The 22,218-nt window shown below is 44.1% G+C and overlaps 1 protein-coding gene across 3 annotated transcripts in view; it reads right to left on the minus strand.

Moving 5' to 3' along the window:
* Grin2b (glutamate ionotropic receptor NMDA type subunit 2B) overlaps positions 1 to 22,218 on the minus strand; it is a 454,116-nt gene that overhangs the window by 190,404 nt on the left and 241,494 nt on the right. For all 3 annotated transcript variants that reach the window (XM_051155469.1, XM_051155468.1, XM_051155467.1), the window contains exon 3: positions 16,326 to 16,924. In XM_051155469.1, coding sequence (XP_051011426.1) covers positions 16,326 to 16,924 — 599 coding nt within the window. The remainder of the gene's footprint in view (positions 1 to 16,325; positions 16,925 to 22,218) is intronic.

Raw genomic sequence — 22,218 nt, forward strand, 5'->3', positions numbered from 1 at the left:
ATTTGGGTGAGAACACAGACTCTAGATTCACCCCCTCCAGCTTATTCCACAAAGCCCAAATCTGCTGGACTTAAGAATCTGATGCAAAACTTCTGCCCGTTTCAGCCTGCCGTCTCTGTGATACATGTCGGGGAGATGACTGGGTAGGTAGAAGCCCAGTTAAAACCAATGGCCACAATCACCTACTGACATCATTGTGGTAAGCATGCCTGGAGGCTCTGCCACTACTCCATCCTACAAATCACAGGGAATTAACAAGAATAATGCAGCATTCTCCCCTTTCTCTTCTTATTTCTTTGGCAAAACATAACGTGTCCGCAAGCCTTTAATCAGACAGTTGGCATTCATCTGTTCTGCAAATGCAATATTCCTTAATTGTGCTTCTTAATACAGTTACAGGGCTGTGCTTTGGCCTTGCTGCCTCCCAGAGCAGTGCCAAGACTCAGCCCAGTCAGAACCACGACAATTTAAATGCCACACATTATAAAAACACCTACCAGTTCCTGACACCATGGATCGGGACCAGTGGAACCAACCCTTTCAAAAGAGAAGGCAAGGGTGGGGGGAGAGGTAGAAGATGGACACCTCACTTTCCTTACTATGGGACTCACCCCTTCCTCCTCGTTCTAAATGCTATTTTTCCTTCCCTTCTATAGCACTTCGGTCTGCAATTCCATTAAATATAATAACAGTGTAGCAATACAAAGAACATCATTTTCTAGCAGTAAAAACTTTCATTTTAAAGCCGCTTGTGTGCTCCAAAATTTAGCAATGCGTCAATTTCTCATCAGGGCCAGGGCACACATCACGCTGGAAGCTTTAAGGTTCAGTGTCTTTTGTGCTTGTAGTCTGTAAGCAGGTTGTACTGAAGGCCCTTTACAGCCAATCCATTCTGATGGTTCATGCTGCCAAGCATACTGATACAAACTCATCTCTCTGCATAAAACAGACCCACAGTGTCAGCTAAAGGAACAAAACCCCACGAGAAAGTCAGGTTCACCACTCCAGGACTACACGTTCACAACTTGTACCCTCTCTGGAATTTGAGGTTCCCACACCAGCAACAATTATATTGGTTTTCAGGAGAGAATCCAAGGGAAGGACTCTTTCAAGAGCGCAAGGTTTCAAATCCATGTGAAAGCCGTCATGTCATTCCACCCTGTTCTGCTCATCTGGGCCACACAAACAAGGACAGGCTGGTTCTGAGCCCCTGGCTGCTTTTTGGAATCAACCTCTGAGCTCCTAATGTACATCACTCCCAAGACCTCACCCCTTTCCAGGGCTTCTGAGCTAGAGCTTGTGCTAGGTCACGCCCCCATTCTGTACAGAGTTTATCAGTCTTCCTATGTTCTTCCATGCAACTGGCAACAAGAAGCAGTGATGTGAGGCTTCAAAACACAGGGAAAGGAAAACAGTAACGACAGCAGGCAAGGAAGCCAGCCTGTCAACACTTCCCCAAGGTTGTTGACTCATTACCAGGTGATAACATTTTAAAAGACTCCTCTGTCCGAAAAAGTATGTTAGCTGCTGTGATAGCAGTAAATTTTCCTTACTTTGTGAACAGCCTGGCCACTGTTCTACCACCAGCACTTACACTATTCTACAAATAGTTGTGGGCTGCAAATCCCCCACCAGCTGCCCTCTTCCCACTTGATAGCAACCAGTAGGCATAAGTCTGTTGCTGTGACCAATGAGGACAGATTTGTGAATCGCAGATCCCCTGGAGAATTGCTCACACCATCCCATTTTGGGGGAGTTTGGGGATTGGGCTGAAGTCTGGAAGGAAGAGCTTCCCTAAGGATTGTGCCGCTAGAGGTCGCTCTGAGCCAGATTCTCGCTTAAATGAGCTCTGAAGGGAAATCGCATCTGAGGGAAGAAGCTCTGAGTTGCACCGGGAGTCATGGCAACACCATGGCTCCTATTTTTAAACTTGTGGGTGAGTGAGCACACCAAGTGTGTGCGTGTATGTGCGTGGGGGGAGGGATTGGGGTGCATCTCAGAGGACTATTCTCCATCGCACATTTGAGTTTTCAGGGGCTAATAATCTGTGACCAGGAGGTCAATGAATTAAACTAGAAGCTGGGATGTAAGCATGTCTGTTTTCTCCTTAACTTCATAAAAGATCCTTTAGGTCATTAGGAAGCACTAGAAAATTCCTGATAGCTTTAGCCAGCACCCTCTTTAGTGCGGATCTTTGTTCCTTCTGTGTGTTTTACCAGCCTCTTAGGTGATTCACTTTGTGTTGCCAGAAGAGTAAGTCTAAGACTACAAATTAAAGGAATCTTTTTGTGGACAACTCACTCCTCCTGAGGCCAATCAAAGTGGATGCTGGGTAGCATCTGTATCTTCTAGAACCTTGAACAAGTTTCAGTGTATATAAGGGAGTCCAAACACCTCCTGCATATGTCACCAAGGGAATAAATGTCATTTTGTGGCATGCAGAAAGTTTGCCCTCACCTGTCAGCTCTGTTTCATCCCCAGCAGCACCCCACCTCCATTTTTATCCCATCTGTGGCAGAATCTATGCCTCAAGCAAGTTCCAACTTATCTAACCTGTCAAAAATGAGAGGTGGCCCAGGAGGACATTTGTAAATCAAGACAGAGGTCAAGGTCTTGTTTTGTCTTATCACATGTCCATGACAGTATTTTCAATGTTCTTCTAACCTCTCAGAAGCCCAACAGATTCTAGAACAGAATGTTTACATCCTCGCTCATTACAAGATTCCCAGGCGTGCAGTGTCTGTGTGTGGTTTTCCACACATGAGACAAAGGACTTGGCAACACACAGTGACAGAGTAAGAAAGACACATTATCCTCCCTTGTGTGAAAAGGAAGATACCCACGGCATCAGAGCGAAGTGTACCTGATGACAAGGTAGCATCCCCCAGGATCACTGTAGACATCTTTAATCTACATGTACTAGGTGTCACACCCCAGCTCACTCTGCCTCTGTCATAGTCTAGAAAAGAATTGTGTGTGTGTGTGTGTGTTTCTGTATGTAAATATGTGAATGTGTTCATTTGTGTGAGTGTGTACATGTGTGTGTTTATTTGTGTGAGTGTGTTCATTTGAGTGAGTGTGTACATGTGTGTGTTTATTTGTGTTTGTGTGAGTGTGTGTTTATTTGTGTAAGTCTGTTCATTTGGGTGTGTGCATGTGCATATTTGTGTTTGTGTGATTGTGTTTATTTGTGAGTGTATTCATTTGTGTGAGTGTGTGCACATACATGCCTAAAATAGAGGACAGCCTTGGTTGTCAGTCCTTATCCCCTATTTAAGGTATAGTCTCTTCTTATTCCCCCCTGCGTATGCCAGGCTACTTGGCCTGGGGATTTCCAGGGGTTCTTCCATCCCTCCAAAGGAGTGCTGGAGTTACAGACCCACACTTCTGCAGCTGGCCTTATACGGGTTCTTGGGATTTGAACTCTGCACAGCAAGTATTTTATACACTAAACCATCTGCCCAGTCCAAGGAAGAAATGCTTGACTCTAAGCCACTCTGCCCTGTGGGCTAAGGCTGTGCTCATCCCCATCAAAATCCTTTGCAATTGAGTCAGCATTGCAGGAAAGGTAGAAGTCTAAGGTGGATCAACAGCGTGGAACCCACTGGCTCTGAGATTGGTACAGCGTGGCTTGGAAACCGCATCTACAAGTCAAGTGTAAGTGTGGCCCACTATGCTGGATCTCTTTTTTTTTTTTTTTTTTTTTTTTTTTAACATGAAAAAAACTGGAGGCAGTAATACCCTGGCTGTGTCTCCAGATTAAAGGGCGCTGTGCAGAGCACTTGGCACATAGCCGTCATTCTATAACCCTTTTTTAAGAAGTAATTTTACTAAATTGCTGAAGCTTAGTATTTTTAAGTACCAAACCACCTTTTTGTTCCTGATTATAGGAAGTCTTTTAATGGAAATTTTATAAAGGTGAGATGGAGCTCTTGGGCTCCTGAAACCAAGGATAATCAATATAATTTCCATTTCTATTGATGACTTCACAATGACTATGCTGTTTTGCTACATGGAGATCATTTATACTTCTGGGCTATACTTGAGCTTTCCCCAAATGGACTTCCCATGGTGCTTTTCAAGGTCTTTTGCTGGGTTTTCCTAACACCTTCCCTGCTCCAATAATCCTTTGGTAATGCAGTCAGCTGGCCTGCCTGATCTCCATCCCTGCCTCTGTTCCTAGGCTGTTATGTTCTGGGAGTCACACAGACAAGAATCTCAAAGACTACTCATTGCCCACTAAACAATATGTTCTTGATGCTCTCAGGTTCACAGAACTTCGTGGTTTTGTTTTCTTTTTCTTTCTTTCTTTCTTTCTTTCTTTCTTTCTTTCTTTCTTTCTTTCTTTCTTTCTTTCTTTTTAACCTGAGCATATTGCTGTCCAGGTTAGAAATTGAACTACTCAGTTGTCCTTGTGACTCTTTGTGACTATAGACTGATTTCTGATAAGTTGTAAGTTAACTGTGGCAATTCCAAGAATCCCCTAAAGAGAAAAGATCTTGCCTTTCTGCTTTCTCCTATCAACCTTCTGCCTGAGGCTGGGGTTCTGGCAGCCATCCTGGGCAGATGGATGAAGGCCATACCCAGACGGGGCCCTAGCAGACCTAGCTGACTGTGTAGCTCTGGGCAGATACCTGAATGTGGTCACTGTTGGTTTGAATGATTGTACACAGACTTCCTTAGACACAGAGAACATTTGTCAAGGTTGTCTCTGAAGTAACACTATCCACAGAGTTTGGTGTGGGTGATGCTAGTTCAGAGTGGCTTTTGCTTTCCTCACTGGTTATGCTCCAGACAGAAGTGGTTGCTGAATATGTGATCCTATTGTCACCAAGTAAAGAAGCAAGTTTGAACATGTCAGATGTGATGCCAGAGTGATGCAGATGATGGTCCTATATGGCCCGTGGTCCTATATAGTCAGCATTTTCACTAATAATCTATAACACACATGCACGTGCACACACACACATGCATGCACACACCCTCATTTTTTCTCTACATAGACAATAATAAGCAGGAATGTGTCCCACTATTCAAGTCTATGTAATTATTAAGTGCATTCTGATAGCCTTCTGTGATGCTATGTTTGCTTAAGCAAACTACCTGGCAGACTTTTATCCAAAGAGAAAGAAAATGTAGGTGGGAGTGTCTGGACCTGCCACTGAGTAAAAGAAAAGGAAGCATCTGGGTTCTCCCTGTGCTGTCCATAGCCCATATACATGGTGAGTTCAAGGCCTGCAGGCTCCTTACCATGACTAAGAGAGGCACCACACATGAAGATAACCTGCGTGAAAATGTTCACTTTTGTTCTCATCATTCTCGGAACAACTTGCAGTTTCTGGTCATCAGGTTTGAGGCCACGTACTCAGTGTCTCCTGACATACAACTTCATCCACCTTCTACCTATAATATCTTGCTGGGGATTAGAGTGATGTCCACTTGGGAGGGACATATTCCTGGCACAGCATGACTTCTGTGGCTATTTCTGCTATTTTGTGCAGGGAGAATGCTACTTAAGTAACATAAGACATCAATGCCTTATCAGAAATGTATAAAGCCACTTAATCACTAAGTGTCCTTTCTCTTCTCATCATTATTCTCATACTGGGACTGAACCCAGGGCCTCGTGTCGCTAGGCAAGTGCTCCACCACTGAGTTGTATTCCTCGGCCCAAGTCTTTTGTTTTTGTTTTTGTTTTGACCAAACACTAAACGGCTTTGGTTATCCAACTGTCATTCTTACACCCATCAAGACTTCAAAACTAGAACCAAATTAGAAAGGAGCTACCATGTAGTGATTTATTGGAATGGGAGGTAAATCATATATATCTTAAGGGATTCCTTCAAGTTCTATCCCATCGTCAATACAGTCCTAACAATGGGAAGAACTAGGCAAATGATTTTGCCTATTTTATCCACTCCTCTTGATGATCTTCAGCTTCATTTGACACATATACACACATAGGTACTCTTTGCACATGTAATATTCACATAACAACTCTGGGTGTGTTCGAGCAAGAACTGCACATAAGGTCACTCATGAATGTAGAAAGCCTCCCAAGTCCTTGAATGAAAACCAGCTAAAAAGAAGAAAAGGGCAGTAAAAGATCAATGAACAGAATACCCTCTAGGGGAAAAACAAGATGAGAGAGGAGAAAGGAAGAGAGGGGTGGTGTGAAGTGAGAACGCGTGAGAGGATGCAGCGTGAGCTGTGAGGGAGTGGTGGGCAGCCCCTGGCCAGCTGCTTCTGCTGGAAGCTGGACAAGAGGGAACAGACTTCAGCAGCGGGGAGCTCTAATCTGTCAGCAGCAGTTCCTTCAGGGTGACCAACCTGCCCAGCCTCGGGACTGGTGCCAGGCAGAGTATGCACACCTCTCAGACACTGCCAGAGGAAGGTGTGCCTTCGGGAAAACCTTTGAAAGCCCAGGAAAGGTTCCTTGTATGTATTTTGGACCTTCAACCTACCCCTTTCCTGGTTTCTATCTAAGCATTATCTTCAGCATCACTTGAGATACCTTAGCAATCATCCCAAGTGTCCACTTTTTCCCAAATCCATATTGGGCATCTCAGGTACTAAGGAAATGTCTCTCAGATATGACCACCTATGCCCCCTGTCTGTACCATCAGAGAGGAAGCTTGAAACTACCATTTATCTAAACCACAAGATCTCATATGGCTGCAAAGTCCATATGCCCATCACTGCTCTTAAGACACCAATGTTTGCCCACCTTAACCATGACCAGCTGGGGTCCAGCACTCACTCGGGTTGCCAGCTCCTAACCAGAAATGACAGTCGGCTAGCTTCCTGGAAACCCCCACCATCCAGCTGCCTTTATCCTCTGGTGAAAAGAGAGAGCAGACAGAAAAACAACTCCCACTCAACCTCCAAAGAATGCCAGCTTCAGTTCTCATTAAATGTGAATTTGTGCCCAAGTCTAGGTTAAGAAGCAAAGGAACAGCAAGAGCCATGGACATGCAGTCAGGTCAGAGCAAAAGTTAACAGCCAGTGGGGGCTCCCTGGTCAAGCCAGTAAGGGACCTAAATACTGCCCCAGCCATCAGGACCCCTAGGTTTCAGGGCTGCCACCCTCTAACGGATGAGTAACCTCTGGGAATCTATTCTCAGATTCACAAGACTCCTCTTTGTACCATTAACTAAGAAGACAGAAAGGGAGAGGGGTTGGGTGAGATGAGCACTAGCCATGCAAAGGGAGGCTGGGCTTTCCCCAAAGTTTCATTCTATGCTGCACAGGAAGGGCTGTGTGGACCTACAGGTCCGCGAACACATGCAGCCCAGACCTGCCATGGCTAGACATCCCTGGACATCAGGTTTCTTAAAAATACATGATGGTTAAAAAATCCCAGCACTCAGGAGGCAGAGGCAGGTGGATCACTGAGTTTGAGGCCAGCCTGGTCTACATAGGAAGCCACCTATTTTGCTGTTTGTTTCTCTCACTCTCACTTGCTCTTGCTCTCTCTCTCTCCCTCTCATTCTTGCTCTCACTGTCTCCCCCACTCTCTCAATACTGTTTCCTATCTTTGCTCATTCTCTTACCTAATATGCATTCACCAACTACCTGCTTATCATCTACTATTCTAGGAATACAAGCATTAATATAGGACAAATCACTGGGAGCTTGAAATTGACTGGGAATAGAAAGTTAGGAAAAATCTTTAAAGATAAACTGTACTTAAGTTGTCTGTTAAATGTCATGGAAGGAAATAGAGCAGTAGAAATGGACAGGGGTTGCTTGGGAGGGGTGAGAAGGACAGGGCCCACTTTTAAACATGGAAATCAGTAGGTGTCTTTTGAGGACATTTGCATCAGGACTTTTGTAAAGGTTGAGCAGCATGAGTCCTCTTATTGCCTGGCTGGTGACTACTGTATTTCAGTGTGTACAAGATACTTTCCTTCCTTCTTGAGACATCCCATTGCTTCCCACCCTGTGCCGTCAGAGATGGAGTCTCTTCTTCCAACTGAGATTTGCTTAGTCTACCAAGAGCCACTTCTCTGATTCTGCTTTTTCTCTTCAAGAGTGTTCTATTTCTTCCCATAGACAATGTTTCTCCCTACAGGTACACAATGCCCTTGCTCTTCGTGAAGCAGAACCCTCGCCTTACTCCCCTTCCTCTTCTCTTTGATCCTCTTATGTATCACTTTTTAAAGAAAGAAAAAGGACTGAAGGAAGGCAAGAAATAGCAGAGGAGGAGGAGGAGGAGGAGGAGGAGGAGGAGGAGGAGGAGGAGGAGGAAGAAGAAGAAGAAGAAGAAGAAGAAGAAGAAGAAGAAGAAGAGAAGAAGAAGAAGAAGAAGAAGAAGAAGAAGAAGAAGGAATTTCACCTACGTCATGGGAATAGCAATAGAATGAAATCATGGTCAATTGCATAATACATAATTATATAAGGGCCTCAATATTAAGCGTTGGTAAATACCTATGAGAAAGAAAACAGTCACTTGGGGCTAGAGAAGTGGCTTGGTGGTTAAGAGTACTTCCTTCTATTGCAGAGGACTGGACTTTGGACCCTAACATCCATGTTAGCTGGCTCACAACTTGTTGTAACTCCAGTTCCAAGGGATCTGATGCTCTCTTCTGGCTTCCTGAGACACCTCCACTCATGTACAAACCCACGTATAGATACACATGTAATCAATAAGCACTTTTTTTAAAAAATCAGTTGACTGGAATAATCACTCCTGTATCTAATATTATGGAAATGGCAGATTAGAGGAAACAATATTTTAAATAATCCTTCCATCCGATTATTCTTTACATCTACTTTGTTGTGCTTGCCACATAAGCATTACATATCCTTTAGTATAGCTATTAGACCCTCGGCCCTGCTCTCCAGTTTATATGCCCCTTTAAACCACTGAGTAGATAGAGTCCCTCTCCTGGTATACACAGGTGCCTCTTACTTTTCTCAGCATTTTATATGCAAACACTTTCTTTAGATCCCTTCGTGCCTTAAGGACCAGTGCAGTGGCTCCTCCACTTACAACTTTACATTCACAGAACCTTTGACCTGGCCAACATGCAGACTGTATTAAGTTATGTAAGCTGAATGCATACACTTGCCTTACTGCAGGTCTGCCTATGCCTGGTGCTTAGGGAACCTTTAATAGCCACTAAGGAGGGAACGACAAATCAGCTTTTGTCCGCATTGTGTAAATCTAATGGTTTTAATTCTTTGTTTATTTCTTAATCTCCCAGCACTTTCCAGGCCAAGGGAGTCAAATGGGCATCCCACGAGAGCAGCCAGCTAACACAATGGATCCAAAAATTGGGCATTGGCCTCAAGGTTGCAAAACGATTATGTTCCTCACAGCTCGGTTAATAAGGACTTAACAGTGCACCTTTCTGCACCTCTCTGATCCCATTCCTCTGTAACCAGGCTGGGAAGTCTGATCCTTGTGAGATGGCATCATTCACTGAAAAGGATGTAAGAGAGTACAGAACCAGTGTTGAATAAGAATGTTGAAGACACTGGGGAAAATATCATTAGGCAAGAGTTATAAGAGGATAGCTATATTAAGATCCATCTCTCTCAAGTAGCATCTGCTCTTTTTTTCTAGTCCCATCCGCTGCTGAGCAGAGAAAATGGAAGCACTGGGTTCTTGGGATTTTAAAAGAACCCAGAAGTACATGGCAGGTGCACCAATACCTGAGTGACAGAAAAGAACTGTCCAAGTATTAACCAGCACACTGAGAAGAAAAACAGCCATGAACTCTCCCTGGAGAAAGGTAAAGGAAGAACTACAGAGCTGTGCCTACTAGTAGTTGACAAGTCTTCTCTGTGGCTCAGATTGAGGCAATGGAGCTAGTCACTCCCTTCCCATGTCCCAGGTGGTCTGGTATCAAAAGATTTGTGGGCTTTTCTCAGCAGAGGAGCCTTCACTAGCCACAAGAAATTCCCCAGCTCTTTCAGTCAAATGAAGTTCCCAGTTGGAATAAACCCTCTCAGCACGCCCTGCATTATGGCAGGGCATTGTGCTGTGTTCACTAATAAGGCATAAATGGATGTGACATAGCTCCCAAGAAAATTAGTTCTTATTAATGTACAAATTAGAGTTGTGAGATTAGCAAGGAAAAAAGACAGGAGCCCTGTTCAACTTGTTAAGATTTCACATAGACACAACTATTAGTTCAGTAGCTGGACATCCTGTGCGGTGTGTGAGATGGACTCACACCAAAACCCTATGTTCCTTGTTGACCTCTTCAGATTGCACCGGGCTGTTTTTTGTTTGCTTGTTTCATTCATTTGTGATTTTTGAGACAGGGTCACTAGGCAACCCAGATTGGCCTCAAAGGATCCTCCTGCTTAAAGACATGATTGTAGAGAGAGAGCGACTAGTGAACTTCTCTGGCCAACCTCTCCAGAAATAATCATCAGATCTCCAGCTAGCCAAGCTTCAAGGGTTGAAATTGATACTTGCTATATACCATTTATCTGATAGTGCTCTGAAATGCTGTGAGGGTCTTCTATGAGCATCTTCTTTAAAAAAAAAAAAAAAAACAACAACAACAACAAAAAACTTCCTTTGGATTACTAAATAAGTGAATCATAAGTATCTGTCTTGAGATTCAAGCCTATCAAATAATCCTCCCCCTAGCCCACCCAGGTGTGTGTGTGTGTGTGTGTGTGTGTGTGTGTGTGTGTGTGTGTGTGTGTTTGTCTGTACATGTTCAGGCAAGTGTGCTTTTATGTACAAGTAAATATGCACATACTTATATGCATTTGTAGAGCCCAGAGATCAAAATCAGTAGTGTTCCTCAGCCACTCTATAAGCTATCTTTTGAGACAGGGTCTCTCACTGGATCCTGAGCCCCATGATTTGGCAGACCAGCCAGCCCATAAGCCATGGATGGGGTTTCCTAGTCTCTGCATTTTCAGTGTTAGGATTAAAGGCAGATATCACCATTTCTGGCCTTCCTCCTGGGTGTTAGGATCCAAGTTTGCACTTTGCCGAATGAGCCATTGCCTTGGTCCCTCATATAATCTCTTACTCTGGTCCCTGAACTCAGGATGAAGGAAGTTGTCATACATGGGAAGAAAGCCACGGTCCAGCACATATAAACTAGCGCTCAACATTCTCTTCTATTTCTGGGAGGCCAGAGCTAAGAAGTCAGAAAAGAAGCCCCTTTCCTGCGCGGCATTCCTAAAGCCCTCTGGTGTCTGGGCTGCTCTTGGAATTCTCCAGAGGAGCCTACCTTCCTGGGCTGTGGTGGAGAAAGGAGCAGGCAGCCAAAGGGACCGGCTTCCTCATAAAACAGCCAATCATTTGCAGCTATTTCATTTGCAAAGATTTCCTGCTGTGGCTAAATAGTCCGGCTGCTTGGTTTGTTATTTAAAAGAGTGACCCTAATGAGAGCAGAGCTCTGAAGAGGGGCCGAGTCTTAGCTCAGCAAGTGAGAAGAGGAAGACCAAGAGTGCCTAATTGAATCCCAGGGAGGTCTCCAGATGCAGTCACAGTACCTCAGGCCTGTGGATACCTCTTTATAAGTCCCAGCTAGTTAACCCAAGCTTTTCTGGGCTCTTTAAAATAGTCTCCTAAAATAGCCCAAGCAGAGGCTGTAGATTGGAACCAAGGACCTCCAAAACCTGTGGTGGTTGAAAGGAAAGGGGAAGATGAAGAGGAGTAAAAGATATGCTGGTAGGGCTGAGGAGAAGGCTGGAATAGGGATCTACCAATCAGGGAGACAGTTATAGGGAGGGATGCCAGAGATGGAAGAGAGCAAGTGCGTCCACCAGGTAGAGAAGCAGGAAGGGCAGGGAGAAGCTGCTAATTGAGCAGCACACTGTAGAAATCAAGCTATGGTACACCCTGCCTGCTCTGCTTGCTGCTGCTTCCCTGCCCTATCCCCACCCGCAGCCTAGGAGCCTGCAGCTTTGTGAACAGTCTACACTGTGTAGTCCCTGCCTTGTTGCTTCAAGTTGGCTACACCTGATATAATGGAAGGAGGCATTTGTGGCTCATTAGTGTGTTAGTTTTCTTGTAGGGGTGGTGGTGGTGGGGATGGTTTGGTTTGGTTTTGTTTGAGGCAAGGACTTCTTATAATGTAGTACAGGCTTAGACTGGAATCGATCCTGTAGCCAAAGTTGACTTCAAACTGGCACCATGCCCTGAGCCCAGAGCAGGACTCCTTCAGAGTGATAGGTGCTCATCTTGACTTACCCAAAAACAAAGAGTGTAAATGAGACCTAGGGAGGGCAACGTTCTAATGGCCCTAAAAACCTCCCAGACCCAGGAGATACTGAGCAAATGTTAAACTAATGGTGGTCTCAGGGATGTGTGCATTGGGTCCAGGTTCCAGAGGTGACATTTACACTCTACTGTAAGATAAGCTAAGCCAGAAACAATATACTCGAAGGTTGCTGTTTACCCTGGGGAAGGTTTAAGAGCAACGCGGACAAGCTTGAGCTGCTTTTCAGAGGCTCAACATTACCTTCCCTTGATTTGTGTTGTTTGACAGATGTGTTAGTCTCAGTGGTCCTTGGCCTTTAGCTTTGGTTTTTAAGCAGCAAATATTGGAGAACCTAACATGAGTCAGATTGGAATTGAACACTAAAAATAACAGAAGAACGCAAGGGTCCATGGAACCGACTCCACAGGAAGGTTCCTCACCTCAGAAAGAGCAGCAGGGTAGAGTGGGTGTGTGCTGCGCGGAGTCCTGGAGGGCCTCGCTCACCTCCTTTCCCCTGTCACACACTGTGTCGGAATAAGGACAGAGAAGCAGGAAGAATAGAAAGCCGCTGCTTGCTCTCGCAAAGCTCTTTTGGAAGTCACCTTAATTAGGAAAGCATTAGGTTCGGTGAAGGCATGTAACGGGGGATGTCAGTCCAAGGCTTAGCCTCCCGAGGGTAAGTCAGGACAAACAAAGGTCTATGAAGGACTAGCAAAGGGCAGGTAAAGGACCATCTGTGTGTGTTTACTGGTGGCAAAGGACGTGCTAGGGAGCGTTCCAAAGACAGTGAAGAAGGCGAGAGATGGAGTTTGGTTGGCAGAGTGCTCGCTTAGCATTACTGAAGCTCTGAACTTGATCTCAGCATCAAACACATAAAGTGGATGTGCTAACATCTACCGGAAATCCTAGCATGGAGGTAAGGTGACAGGATATAAGATCATCACCTCTGGACCATATTGCACATTTCAACCTGAGGTACATCAGGAGACATAATGTCAGAAGGGGAGTTGTCAGTGGGAGAGACTGCAGTATATTTAAAAAATAAAAAAATAAATCAACTGAATGTGTTAGCACGTTAGGAAGGTCACGTTGGAGGGAGAGAAGGCATGAGGCAGTTTTGCAGAGACAGGCAGGGCCCATGCTGCGTAAAACTTTATAAACCATGTTAAGGAGATGGTTCTTTATTAGTGCAGCAATAAAAAAAAAAAAAAAAAAAAAAAAGCTACTGGAAAGCATTAAGCAGGCGGGCAATGAAATCACATTCCATTGTAGATCAGCCTGGTTGTGACATGGGTTAGAAAGAAACAGAACTGGGTGCAGGGAGAGCTGGCAAGAGGCCTGCAGCATCATAGGGGAAAAGATAGGCTGGAGTGTGGTAGGAAAAAGTGTGGTAGGAAAAAATGTGGTAGATAAAGATGCAATGATGGCATGCTAGTGATGCTGTGAGACTTGGGCGCATGGAGAGCAGCGCACTGGCCACAAGATATCAGGGACACACAGGACTAAGACCTTGGAAATGTTTAATTTTATTAACCTACTATTAGGACACATCTCAGACAGTATAAATTTGGTTAGAAGATGGGAAAATAGTGGGTAAAGATATGAACAGTTCAGATTTGGAGACACGGGATCCCAACGCCCATGGCATCAAAGGAGATGTCTTATCTAGTTTAACACGCAAGCTGAGAGGCAGACCTGGTGATACAGACCTGTCATCCCAGCTACTCGGGTGGTTGGCTTGGAACAGCTCCAAGTTCAAGGTCTGTCTGAGCTACAGAGAGAATTCTGAACCAGTCTAGGCCACTTAGTAAGACTCTGACTCAAAATAAAGGGAAAAAAAGTATGGGTGTATGTGGCAGGGTCTGAGGTGTAGCTCAGTGGTATACATACACCTGACAAACACACACAGGGCCCTAGGTTCAATTCCTAGTACCTCAAAAAAATGGTGTAAAATACAAACCTTGGATGAGGGTGGGACCAGAGATGAAAACTCGGAGAGTGTGTAGACATTGAATCACTGGCCACCAGTAGAGAAATAAACATCTCTAGTACAAAGCCCCAAGAATTGAAGAATGTTCCGAGAAGTCTAAGATGGAGAAACCTGAGAGAGACAGGAGTCAACCAGGACCCTCTGTACCAGCAAGGGATGGTGGGAAAGCAGAGCTCACAAGAGGAGAGAGTTGGAAGTGACGGGCACCGCCCCGGACACATAAGGTGCTTTTCATTCTAACTCTAAATTAAAAGCTTTGTTTAGTGACTGTAGATCACCTTCCCTCCAGAGATTAAACCCGGCTAACTCGTGTGAACCATCACCAAAGTGTTTTAATTTTTTCAGGGTGCCTTCTGTCATTTCATTTCTAGAGCTGGACTGTGGGTACCTGAGGATGCTGTGATTCTAGAGAACATTCTAGAGAACATTCTGTTTGTCCTACTTAAATAGTTCAAAATAAAAGTCCTTCAATGGATGTGTTCAAAGCATGCTGTTGAACAAAAGAAAGCCATGTATTGAACAGAAGGCATAGGTTGACTTGAGTAAAATTTTATATTTAAACCCATATAGATACAGATGTATAGCAACATGTCCCAGATGGTTCCCAACTAACTTCACAATTATATATGGTTAGTGAGGGTTTTGGTCACTTTAATTTTCTTCTTTGTGTTCTGTTTTGTTTGGATCTTTATAGCCTACATACAGGGCCATCTTACAAAATAAGAAAACCACAAAAGCATAAGATCTCCTTCATGCAGTCTACTGACACTCCTACGAGGGAATAGCATAGCCAGGACACAGAATTCCACTTGTGAAGCTTTGAATGTGAGCGCACACACACACACACACACACACACACACACACACACACACACACACACACACACGCAGCCCAAGGGGCTCCTGTGATGACTGCTTGGTACCCAGGTGGTAGCACTACTTTAAGAGGTGGCAGGAACTTTGGGAGGTGGGTTCTTGCTTGAGGACTTAGGTCACTGCGGGCAGATGTTTGAAGGGTGCACCGCTACCTTCCTGTTTCTCTCTACTTTGTGCATACCGTGCACACCATGGAGACCATAAATTGCCTTGTTTCACCATGTTCTCTGCCATCCTGCCCTCCTCCCTCATTATGGGCCAGAAGCCATGAAGCCATGAAGTCAGCCAAGCATGAACGGATGCCTCTGAAACCATGGGCCAATATATCTCTCTCCCTTTTAAATTTTTTTTTTTCAGGTATTTTGTCAGAGCAAAACAAAGTGACTAAAACAGAGTCCTTTCTCCACTAAAAGGTGCCTCTACCACAGCATGATGACTCACGAAGACAACAGAGAAGCAAAGGAGCTAAGGCCATGTCTGTTTCTTTAAGGGAAGAACACCTCACAAGCTAGTAGATCCACTCCCTCCCAATGGAGAAACTTCCCAAAGGAAAGCTGAGTTTTTCAAACTCTACTGAATCCAGTGATCAAATACTGATGGATCAGAGAGGCCTGGGTTCAGTTCCGAGCTGATCCACTCACAGTCTGATTAAAGACAAGCTATGTCTATAAGCCTTATTCTCATATAGTATATAATGAAAATGATTTTTTTAAACCTGACTAATGGTACTGAGAGATTATATAATGTAAAACTTTACAGCAACATCAAGCACATTATAAGTACTCAATGAACGAGAGCTGCCCTTGTGTGTATGTGTGTGTGATGTGTGTGAGTGTGTGTGTGTGTGTGTGTGTGTGTGTGTGTGTGTATGTGTGTGTGTTTGAGAGAGAAAGAGAGAGGAAGGGAGGGGAAAGGTTACATAGCCCAGGCTGGCCTAGGTGCATGCTAAAGATAACTTCGAACTTCTGACCCTCCTGCCCTCCCACCTGCTGGGATTGAAGATGTGTACCACCACACCAAGTTTTATGTGGTAGTAGGGCTTTATATGTACCAGGCAAGCATTCTACCAATTGATTCATTGTTTCTTAGAAGAAGAACACAAAAGAGCAGGGTTTAACTGAAATGCCCCCGTACCATGACCAAGTGTCGTTTCAAGGCCAGTCTTCAGCCTGCTGCCATCCTGAACGGCCATGCTTTGGTCCTGCACCTCCATGCCCTCCCTTTGAGGCTTCCTCCTAGTCCCCAGGTCCCATCAGGCACGGGTGTTCCCCACTCACCTATTCAGCATGTTAGACTGGTAGATCCTCTTCTCATGGGTGTTGTAACAACTACTCTTAGGCTCGGGGATAAAACTGTGTTCGGACAGCATGTCAGAAGCAGCCGTGGTGATGATGGCAATCCCGTCTCTCACTCTGGCAGGAAGTCCATAGTCCCATTCATCATAGGACACAGAGATAAGCCCCGTGGGAAACTCGGAGGGCACCGTGTCTGTATCCCCCGCCACCAGACTAGGCACAATCCATGTGTAGCCGTAGCCAGTCAGCCCGACCGAGTTAGCTACTTCAAAGATGTAGGTGGCTTCTTCCTTCGTGCAGTAAAGGAGAATGATGGGGCTTTGAAGCTTCTTCAGCTGGTTTTGGATCTTAGAGTCGCCATCGTCCAGAGACATGTCGAGCAGGAGGACTTCCTCAAGCTCCCAGCCCACGAAGCTGTTCTCGATAGTGCTGCGGATCTTGTTCACAAAGTCCTGGTAGCCAGGAAAGTAGGTGGTGACAATGGAGAAAATGTACCAATCATACTCTTCCATGATGTTAAGCATGACGGAAGCTTGCTGTTCAATGGACGGGCCAAACTGGAAGAACATGGAGGATTCATCCTAGAGAGGTCAATGTAGAAGAAAAAAGAGAGAGAAAGAAACAGAGAAATCAAACAGAGAAATCCACAGGGGTCATGAACCAACTGGGTACAAAAGTTCGTGTTCATTTTTTTTTTTCACAGAATGTTTTGTTTTCATTTTTTTTTTCAGTCAAAAACAGTAATGTTCTTGAATTTCAATCTTCTGGAATAAATTCATTCCTAAGAGTAGTTCCGGAATTTTATAAAAAGAAGCAATATTGGTCTGTAAGCCTTTTTGTCTGAACTCCTCAGGATCTGAGCCTAAGATAGCTCCGCAGAAGGAAACACATTGATATTTACACAGTAAAACATCAAATAATAAGAAAGAGGAAAGAGGAGACCAAGGTCTTATGCCAGTCCAGCTGAGGAGTCCACACATACACAATCTGACAGAGATAAACACACATGCGTGCGCGCACGCGCACACACACACACACACACACACACACACACACACCATTTATTAAAAATTTTAACTTTCCAGGTTTCATTCAAGATGAATAAACTCCAGTATGGAGGATCTGTCCTCCATGGGTGCCTACATGGGTGGTTTAAGGACACTGACCCACAGTGTTTCCGTGCTTAGCTACAGAAACTAAAGAGAACATTGAGCTGTTAGTAACACAGCCCCCGATAGGACTGGAGACTGAAGCCAAGGTTTCATATGCTATACTTTACACACTAATCTTATACACTTAATGTTCCTTCTTATTTCCATTTTTAAAAATTGATATGGGTTCTCACTAGGTTTCCCAGGCTGGACTTGAACTCACTCTATAGTCTCAGGAAGCTTTGAAATTGTTCCTGCTTTGGACTTATGAATAGCTAAAATGACAGGGCTGTATCACCATGCCAGGCTTACTAGTATTCTCATTTAACTTAGTTCATTTTCTAACTGTGGCTCTGACAATATGATACACAATTTAGAGTAAGGCTCAAACTACGCCTCTAAGGCATACATTAAAATACTGGTAGCTAGACTCCTCATGTGGCCATGCTTGATTTTAGGGCAACCTACAGAAGAAGGTTTGTTTTCTAACCCATATAATGCCACAGGCCTTGGATTGATCTGTGTAACACACACACACACACACACACACACACACACAGAGAGAGAGAGAGAGAGAGAGAGAGAGAGAGAGAGAGAGAGAGAGAGAGAGAGAGAGAGAGAGAGAGAGTATAAAGGAGAAGCCATTTTAAGGTCCTCCCATTTTAAGCTGCATTTTTATCTGCTATTTTGAGATATCAAGACCTATATTTTAGCTCTGCCTTGTAGCTACAAGAATCTGAAACTACAAAATGAATACTCTCTCAGCCTTGTCCTCCCTCAGTCCATTTCCCCTGATTTGTTCCTGGTAATGGTGTCACTTTTCTTAGTCTGTGCTCCCATAGACTAAGGGTTCATCTGAGGGCCCCTGTCCATTTTGAAATAATCTAGGCCAACACAATTGTGTCTCTCTTCAAGGGGCATAGCCACTTCCAAGCAACAGCAAGCCAGGCTTTAAAGTATAGTTACAAGAGACCAAGAAATTGGCCCTTTAAGCTAAATTATATAGTTATTTCTTTGTTCAGGAATAAATAGCCAAGAAACAGCCAAGTAGTTCTTGAGTGCCAACTATTGAAAAAAATACAGGCTGGTAAATATCCTACTTGTAGCTCAAGACCCTAGTTGGGCAGTAAGAGTTGCTTTGCATGCTTCTTATGCTTGGACTGTTCCCATTGACCCCAGCTATCCAGAATGGAAGAGATGTTTATCTGCTGGGGGGGGGGGCGGGAATGTTGGAGTCTTCCTGCTAAAGGTGCCATGTTGCTCACCGTGCCTATCTCCTCTAGCTTTAAACATACAGACAGAAATGAGCTCCAAAAGGCTACAAAAGTCAGAAAAATAAAGAAGATGAAGTAACAGGAATAGATAAGTAGAGGAAAGGGAAGTAACTCAAGTAAAATAATTAATAACAGCACGTGTGCCCCTTTCATACTCTGGCTAACACCTACTCTTGGACTTCCTCCACAACACAAGGATTATTCTTCAAGCACAAATGACCCATTGTTCAGTTGAAGGTTACAGTTGGGATGTGGACTAAATGATGTCCCTCTCTGTTACTAAACCCTAACCTCTGGGCTAGAGAGATGGCTCAGCATTTAATAGCATTGACTGCTCTTCCAGAGGTCGAGTTCAATTCCCAGAAACCATATGGTGGCTCACAACCAGCTTTAATGTGATCTGATGTACACTGTATACATAATAAATAACCCTTTAAAAAAAACCCTAACCTCCACGGCGAAGGTAGTAGGATGTGTTGTCCTGTGAGAGATGATAGGTCTTGCAGGAAGAGATCTCAGAAATGGAGTGAGTGTCCGTTTAAAAGAGACTCCAGAGAGCCCCCTTGACCCTTCCACCCTGAATGGACACTATATACCATATCTGTTAGTGCCACTAATCTTGGACTTCTCAGTCTCCAGACTACAAAAACTAAACTTGTGCTGTTGATAAGCTGTCTCCTTTATGACATTTTTAATAGCAGCTTAAAATGACTAAGACAAGTGGGTATCTGAGACAATGAAGCTTAATTATTACAACACTTGTCAGGGACCTGCAGAGAAGCTCAAGGGAGAAGAGCTAGAAAAGAAAGCCCATTGACAGAGCAACTCTTCTAGAATTGACACTGCTTTAAGGAAATCTCTGCCTGATTTTCTTGTAAACACAGTCTTGGAGATTCTCAAGTGGGAAATCTCATCCTGTGAGTTTCCACAAGCCCAGTGGTTACACAGAGTGAAAATGCTTTCAATATACTTTAAGACATACAGGACTTAGGGAGAAGGAAATCTCAATTGCAAATGAAATAAATCAACCTGTTCTTTGATGGGTGAAGAGAATTTAATCACAGGGAGACTCTTGAGTGCACACAAAGTCCCACATATGCTGGGTGAGGCTACAGTTGGCTCAAATGCACAGTAAAAATTAGCTTTGAGAAAAACTCATGGTTGGCCATTTCAGATGGTCAATGTTAATGAATTTGAACTTAAAGAATGAAAAATCTGTTAAACAGCAACTTGACCCTCTCTTCTTTTTGTCGTCTCTTAATGTCTCCCCAACAGTTATAAATGAACTCATAAAGATATTGCCAGCTACTATGCAAAGAAAACAAATCTATGATGAGAGTGATGTAAGAAAAATTACCATGGTTGTATCACACCCCCTTCTGCATTCCGAGCACACCTTCTAATCCTATCACCACTAGGCATGCCCACCTTACCCATTCTGTATTGCCAGCCTTTCATTTAATGAGTATGCCTTCTGCAGCCATTTTATCTGCCACCAAATCAAGTTTGCTGAAGCCACATGGAAATCAAGAGACAGAGTTATGGCTTGAGCAAAGGCTTCCTGTATAATGAGGAGCGTTGTGTTGTTTATTTAGGTGACACGTCAGTGTGGCGTACAGTGGCCAGGAATAGAATAGCTCTTTTTTCCAACAAAGCTTTGCGCTAACTCTAAGTTGCAAAACGTGACAGGCCTTGCAAATTATGGCCTCTGTCACAAATCAAAGCACAATCTTCATATGTGCAGAGAGTGGAAAGTACTGGTGGCCACACACCCATCTTTGCAGGCACCCAGCATGCGCTATGATCCCCCACTAGTGATCAAGGATGAAGGACAGAGATGTAATTCTGCTTGCAGCTCACTCTGGTTCCCCGTGAACATTCTTATCTCCTAATGCTATTACAAAATGTTGACACTCAGGGGTACTTGGAGTGCTCACCTCCCTCCAGTGAAAATTCCCAGCCAAATTTATTGCATGAATGCACTTCAACTTGCCTTGAGAGCATCTTGAAAGTCTTCCCGCATAAAAGGCTGCCTTAACTGAGATGAGCAATTAGCACAGGGGAGGTAGAATCGTACATTAGACCCCATCAGTCTACAACCTTTATGTTGTATTTCCATTACATTGATGTTCACGGTGTTTATTTGCTAATAAGAAGAAATAAAAAGAAGTGCTTTTTCATCCCATTATCTGCCTCAGAAAACAGCTACCTAAAGAATTAACAGCACAAAAAGTCTTTCACCATCCAGATCCCCTACTGATCCACTTCTGAAATAAAGAACTAAGTACCCCAATGACCACAGTGCCTCTGGCAACAGATTTCAGTACCCTGCCCCCAACACACACACACCATTGTCTCTCTCCATTGAAATGAGCCATTTTTCTAAGAGTATATCCTCTTTTTTGGATGCAGAGCCATGCATGGTTGGCTGACAAGGTGTATAAAATCCTGGTCCTTTTGTTCTAAACTCTGAAAGGTCTGTCTAGCTTCTGGATTCCCTAGTAGGATAGTAAGAGTGTCCGTCACAGCTGCATCACCTGGACCTCCCTTTCTGCTCAGTCTCCTTTTCCCTTTCTAGGTCTTGATGTGAAGATTCTTCCTTAATCAAGCTGCACTTTGCCTTAACACCCAGCCTGACTCTACTTACCCTCCTTTACACACATGGAAAAAAGTATCTCAAAGGATGTGAACAGAGGAACTGGGAAGATGGCTCTGTTGGCAAATTGCCTGCCTTACAAGCATAGGGTCCCTTGAGTTTGGCTCTCCAGCACCCATGCTTTAAAAAAAAAAAAAAAAAAGACTGAGCATGGCTGCACCTGAATGTAACCCTAACTCACTGGTATCAGAGGCAGGAAGGTCCCTGAAGCTTGCAGGCCAGGCAATTTTCCCAATCTGTGAGCATCAGGTACAGTGACAGACACTTTCTCAAAAGATGAGGGGAACAATGATAGAAATCTTTCTAGACACAAAGTAGGGCTCTGGGTTTCATATGCCCATGTTCAATCGTTCAATCACACACACACACACACACACACACACACACACACACACACACACACACACACAAAGAAGAAGAAGAAAGAAATGCTTAAACATAATACTTATGTTCATATGTCATGGTGATTTATGTAGTGGGAAGATAATCCTCTGCCCACTGGCTAGAGATGTCAGAACAAGGTTGGAAAGGTATCAGCTGAATATCAGGAATGCATTGGTAGCAGTTAGTAGCAGTTATATTTCTTAACGGAATGAGCCTCAGAAGGTCGTGAGCTCTCCTCCATCACTATAAGAAACAAGAGCTTCCTTCTTATCTGACAAAGGATTCCTTTCCAGTGCTTGATCTAACTTCATTCTCCCCTTTAAGACCTAGATCAGGGGTTGGTTCTTTGATAGATGCTGTCTTTTTTTTAACTCTCAAGGTTAGGTTCATCCTCTTCTGTGCCTTTTCAA

Source organism: Acomys russatus, chromosome 13 (genome assembly GCF_903995435.1).
Source record: "Acomys russatus chromosome 13, mAcoRus1.1, whole genome shotgun sequence".
In the NCBI taxonomy this organism is placed as follows: Eukaryota; Metazoa; Chordata; class Mammalia; order Rodentia; family Muridae; genus Acomys; species Acomys russatus.